The 6,617-nt window shown below is 35.9% G+C and overlaps 1 protein-coding gene across 1 annotated transcript in view; it reads right to left on the bottom strand.

The window, feature by feature from the left end:
- The window catches only part of cnot6l (CCR4-NOT transcription complex, subunit 6-like), a 24,851-nt gene extending 18,443 nt beyond the window's left edge, over positions 1 to 6,408 (bottom strand). Inside the window, exons 1-2 of the mRNA XM_034679128.1 lie at positions 6,282 to 6,408; positions 225 to 346 (exon numbers count right to left, since the gene is read on the bottom strand). Of these exons, the coding sequence (XP_034535019.1) occupies positions 225 to 336 (112 nt within the window). The 5' untranslated portion in view covers positions 337 to 346; positions 6,282 to 6,408. The remainder of the gene's footprint in view (positions 1 to 224; positions 347 to 6,281) is intronic.
- Positions 6,409 to 6,617: the final 209 nt, after the last annotated feature.

Genomic DNA, 6,617 nt, shown 5'->3' with positions numbered 1-6,617 from the left:
CCATATATGGAAGTATGTGGATTGCCCATATATGGACGTATGTGGATTGACCATATATGGACGTATGTGGGTTGACCATATATGGACGTATGTGGGTTGACCATATATGGACGTATGTGGATTGACCATATATGGGCGTATGTGGGTGTGATAGAGGGGGGACCTCTGAACCTTATCTGGATGTCTTCATAGCATCAAGCCCCCCACAGATCAGGTAAACCCACCTGAGATCTCGAGTTCGGCCCAGTAAGACTTCTTCCCGTTGGCCGCCTCCTCGGCTGACATGATGGTATAACATCGACGAGGATCGGGAGGATCATATTTTTCTTTTGGCATACCTGTTAATCTGAAGAAAAAGTCTTTGTCACAAAAAATCAAAGATTTTTAAAACTCTGAGAAAAAAGAGAAAACCAAGAAACTGAAGGTCTGCTGGAGAAAAGTCCAACACAGATGAACAAGTGAATAACCGACTGATTTACTGTCAACCAATCAGCTGATCGTTTCCTTTAACTCAGAGCTTTCAGCTCAGCTTCAGCTTTCATGTTCTGGATCCATGTGACAATAATCTGATAAACTTTATCTTTCTATATCTCCTCAATACGTCTCTGAATAATTAACATTTCACACTTCTTAATAAATATCTGACGTCTCTGAATAATTAACATTTAACACTTCTTAATAAATATCTGACGTCTCTGAATAATTAACATTTAACACTTCTTAATAAATATCTGACGTCTCTGAATAATTAACATTTAACACTTCTTAATAAATATGTGACGTCTCTGAATAATTAACATTTAACACTTCTTAATAAATATCTGACGTCTCTGAATAATTAACATTTAACACTTCTTAATAAATATGTGACGTCTCTGAATAATTAACATTTAACTCTTCTTAAAAAAATATCTGACGTCTCTGAATAATTAACATTTCACACTTCTTAATAAATATCTGACGTCTCTGAATAATTAACATTTAACACTTCTTAATAAATATCTGACGTCTCTGAATAATTAACATTTAACACTTCTTAATAAATATGTGACGTCTCTGAATAATTAACATTTAACTCTTCTTAAAAAAATATCTGACGTCTCTGAATAATTAACATTTAACACTTCTTAATAAATATCTGACGTCTCTGAATAATTAACATTTAACACTTCTTAATAAATATGTGACGTCTCTGAATAATTAACATTTAACACTTCTTAATAAATATCTGACGTCTCTGAATAATTAACATTTCACACTTCTTAATAAATATGTGACGTCTCTGAATAATTAACATTTAACTCTTCTTAAAAAAATATCTGACGTCTCTGAATAATTAACATTTCACACTTCTTAATAAATATCTGACGTCTCTGAATAATTAACATTTAACACTTCTTAATAAATATCTGACGTCTCTGAATAATTAACATTTCACACTTCTTAATAAATATCTGACGTCTCTGAATAATTAACATTTCACACTTCTTAATAAATATGTGACGTCTCTGAATAATTAACATTTAACTCTTCTTAAAAAAATATCTGACGTCTCTGAATAATTAACATTTAACACTTCTTAATAAATATCTGACGTCTCTGAATAATTAACATTTCACACTTCTTAATAAATATGTGACGTCTCTGAATAATTAACATTTCACACTTCTTAATAAATATCTGACGTCTCTGAATAATTAACATTTCACACTTGTTAATAAATATCTGACGTCTCTGAATAATTAACATTTAACACTTCTTAATAAATATCTGACGTCTCTGAATAATTAACATTTCACACTTCTTAATAAATATCTGACGTCTCTGAATAATTAACATTTAACACTTCTTAATAAATATCTGACGTCTCTGAATAATTAACATTTAACACTTCTTAATAAATATCTGACGTCTCTGAATAATTAACATTTCACACTTCTTAATAAATATCTGACGTCTCTGAATAATTAACATTTCACACTTCTTAATAAATATCTGACGTCTCTGAAAAATGACTAACTATTAAAGAACCCTATGGATTATTAAAGAACCCTATGGATTATTAAAGAACACTATGGATTATTAAAGAACCCTATGGATTATTTAAGAACCCTATGGATTATTAAAGAACTCTATGGATTATTAAAGAACTCTATGGATTATTTAAGAACTCTATGGATTATTAAAGAACTCTATGGATTATTAAAGAACCCTATGGATTATTAAAGAACCATATGGATTATTTAAGAACTCTATGGATTATTAAAGAACACTATGGATTATTAAAGAACACTATGGATTATTAAAGAACCCTATGGATTATTAAAGAACCATATGGATTATTTAAGAACCCTATGGATTATTTAAGAACCATATGGATTATTTAAGAACCCTATGGATTATTAAAGAACCCTATGGATTATTTAAGAACTCTATGGATTATTAAAGAACACTATGGATTATTAAAGAACCCTATGGATTATTAAAGAACCATATAGATTATTTAAGAACCCTATGGATTATTTAAGAACCCTATGGATTATTTAAGAACCCTATGGATTATTTAAGAACCCTATGGATTATTATGGTTATTATTGAATCATTATTGAATCATTATTGAATCATTGTTTATTGAATCATTGTTTATTGAATCATTATTGAATCATTATTGAATCATTATTGAATCATTATTGAATCATTGTTTATTGAATCATTATTGAATCATTATTGAATCATTGTTTATTGAATCATTATTGAATCATTATTGAATCATTGTTTATTGAATCATTATTGAATCATTATTGTTTATTGAATCATTATTGAATCATTATTGAATCATTATTGAATCATTATTGAATATTGAATCATTATTGAATCATTATTGTTTATTGAATCATTATTGAATCATTATTGAATCATTATTGAATCATTATTGTTTATTGAATCATTATTGAAACATTATTGAATCATTATTGAATCATTATTGAATCATTATTGTTTATTGAATCATTATTGAATCATTATTGAATCATTATTGAATATTGAATCATTATTGAATCATTATTGAATCATTATTGAATCATTATTGTTTATTGAATCATTATTGAATCATTATTGAATCATTATTGAATCATTATTGAATCATTATTGTTTATTGAATCATTATTGAATCATTATTGAATCATTATTGTTAATTGAATCATTATAGAATCATTATTGTTTATTGAATCATTATTGAATCATTATTGAATTATTATTGAATCATTATTGAATCATTATTGTTTATTGAATCATTATTGAATCATTATTGTTTAACAGTCACTGTGAGTTATTTAATAACTTGAAGTCTCGCACTGACTCAGAACATGTCACATGATATTTGAACATAAAGATTAATTAGGGACTTCTGTTAATCCAGAGTTGGGGACATAACGTGACATCATGTTCGGCCGGTAAAGCAGAACTTTAGCAGCTGTCCCACCTGACTCTCAGGTAAACACTGACTCTCAGGTAAACACTGACTCTCAGGTAAACCCTGACTCTAAGGTAAACACTGACTCTCAGGTAAACAATGACTCTCGATAAACAATGACTCTCAGGTAAACACTGACTCTCAGGTAAACAATGACTCTCAGGTAAACCTTGACTCTCAGGTAAACCCTGACTCTCAGGTAAACAATGACTCTCAGGTAAACCCTGACTCTCAGGTAAACAATGACTCTCAGGTAAACATTGACTCTCAGGTAAACACTGACTCTCAGGTAAACAATGACTCTCAGGTAAACCCTGACTCTAAGGTAAACACTGACTCTCAGGTAAACAATGACTCTCAGGTAAACAATGACTCTCAGGTAAACACTGACTCTCAGGTAAACACTGACTCTCAGGTAAACAATGACTCTCAGGTAAACCTTGACTCTCAGGTAAACATTGACTCTCAGGTAAACCCTGACTCTCAGGTAAACCCTGACTCTCAGGTAAACCCTGACTCTCAGGTAAACCCTGACTCTAAGGTAAACCCTGACTCTCAGGTAAACACTGACTCTCAGGTAAACCCTGACTCTCAGGTAAACACTGACTCTAAGGTAACTGACTCTCAGGTAAACACTGACTCTAAGGTAAACACTGACTCTCAGGTAAACATTGACTCTAAGGTAAACCCTGACTCTCAGGTAAACCCTGACTCTCAGGTAAACATTGACTCTAAGGTAAACCCTGACTCTAAGGTAAACCCTGACTCTCAGGTAAACCCTGACTCTCAGGTAAACCCTGACTCTCAGGTAAACACTGACTCTCAGGTAAACCCTGACTCTAAAGGTAAACCCTGACTCTCAGGTAAACCCTGACTCTCAGGTAAACATTGACTCTAAAGGTAAACCCTGACTCTAAGGTAAACACTGACTCTCAGGTAAACCCTGACTCTAAAGGTAAACCCTGACTCTAAGGTAAACCCTGACTCTCAGGTAAACCCTGACTCTAAAGGTAAACACTGACTCTCAGGTAAACCCTGACTCTCAGGTAAACCCTGACTCTAAGGTAAACCCTGACTCTCAGGTAAACCCTGACTCTAAGGTAAACACTGACTCTCAGGTAAACCCTGACTCTCAGGTAAACCCTGACTCTAAGGTAAACCCTGACTCTCAGGTAAACCCTGACTCTCAGGTAAACCCTGACTCTAAGGTAAACCCTGACTCTCAGGTAAACCCTGACTCTAAGGTAAACACTGACTCTCAGGTAAACCCTGACTCTCAGGTAAACCCTGACTCTAAGGTAAACCCTGACTCTCAGGTAAACCCTGACTCTAAAGGTAAACCCTGACTCTAAGGTAAACACTGACTCTCAGGTAAACCCTGACTCTCAGGTAAACCCTGACTCTAAGGTAAACCCTGACTCTCAGGTAAACCCTGACTCTCATTTAAACCCTGACTCTCAGGTAAACACTGACTCTCAGGTAAACCCTGACTCTCAGGTAAACCCTGACTCTCAGGTAAACACTGACTCTCAGGTAAACCCTGACTCTAAAGGTAAACCGTGACTCTCAGGTAAACCCTGACTCTCAGGTAAACCCTGACTCTAAAGGTAAACCCTGACTCTCATTTAAACCCTGACTCTAAGGTAAACCCTGACTCTCAGGTAAACCCTGACTCTCATTTAAACCCTGACTCTCAGGTAAACCCTGACTCTAAGGTAAACCCTGACTCTCAGGTAAACCCTGACTCTCAGGTAAACCCTGACTCTAAAGGTAAACCCTGACTCTCAGGTAAACCCTGACTCTCAGGTAAACCCTGACTCTAAAGGTAAACCCTGACTCTCAGGTAAACCCTGACTCTCAGGTAAACCCTGACTCTCAGGTAAACCCTGACTCTAAAGGTAAACCCTGACTCTCAGGTAAACCCTGACTCTCAGGTAAACCCTGACTCTCAGGTAAACCCTGACTCTAAAGGTAAACCTGACTCTCAGGTAAACCCTGACTCTAAGGTAACCCTGACTCTCAGGTAAACCCTGACTCTCAGGTAAACCCTGACTCTCAGGTAAACCCTGACTCTAAAGGTAAACCCTGACTCTCAGGTAAACCCTGACTCTAAGGTAAACCCTGACTCTCAGGTAAACCCTGACTCTAAAGGTAAACCCTGACTCTAAAGGTAAACCCTGACTCTCAGGTAAACCCTGACTCTAAGGTAAACCCTGACTCTAAAGGTAAACCCTGACTCTAAAGGTAAACCCTGACTCTAAAGGTAAACCCTGACTCTAAAGGTAAACCCTGACTCTCATTTAAACCCTGACTCTAAAGGTAAACCCTGACTCTCAGGTAAACCCTGACTCTAAGGTAAACCCTGACTCTCAGGTAAACCCTGACTCTAAAGGTAAACCCTGACTCTCAGGTAAACCCTGACTCTAAAGGTAAACCCTGACTCTCAGGTAAACCCTGACTCTCAGGTAAACCCTGACTCTCAGGTAAACCCTGACTCTAAGGTAAACCCTGGCTGTCAGGTAGGGTTAGGGTTTCCTAACACCAAACAGAATAAAAACTGGTTTTATTTCTAGGATCTTTAAAAAGTAGAATCAGTTTTAAACCAGCAGCAGGGACGGAGACGGGAAGCACCGAGCTGGATTAGTTTCTCTCACGGATCCGGGACCCACACGGTCCGGGTTCACCGGGACGGACTGCCGGGACCCGGATTAAAGACCGACATGTGACCCGGGAGAACCCGGACTAAGGGTCCGGGAGGACCCGGACTAAGGGTCCGGAGCCTCGAGGAGACAGTGACGAGTGTGTTTACCTTCATTCGGGGCCGGTAGGATTTAAGGAGAGGATCTGAGGAGACATAAAAGGACTGAAGGACCCATCAGACCCTGAACGTCTCAAACGACAAGAACAACAAACGTCACTTCCGCTCGGTCCGCCAGCAGCAGGTTCCCCTCATGTTTCCTCTGTTTGTTCTTATTTTTATTTTTACTTTATTATTTTTACTTTATTATTTTTACTTTTCTCTGTTTTAAATAATTTATTGTAATCTGCAAAGGGTGAGTTCACAGATTCAGAGTAAAATAAAAAAAACTCTATTTAATATTAGTTTATATTATAAATGAACTCTATTTAATATTAGTTTATATTA

The sequence above is a fragment of the Notolabrus celidotus genome, unplaced genomic scaffold (assembly GCF_009762535.1).
Source record: "Notolabrus celidotus isolate fNotCel1 unplaced genomic scaffold, fNotCel1.pri scaffold_335_arrow_ctg1, whole genome shotgun sequence".
Lineage (NCBI taxonomy): Eukaryota > Metazoa > Chordata > Actinopteri > Labriformes > Labridae > Notolabrus > Notolabrus celidotus.
The sequence above is the reverse complement of the archived record's forward strand: the minus strand, read 5'-3'. Positions and strand labels throughout refer to the sequence as shown.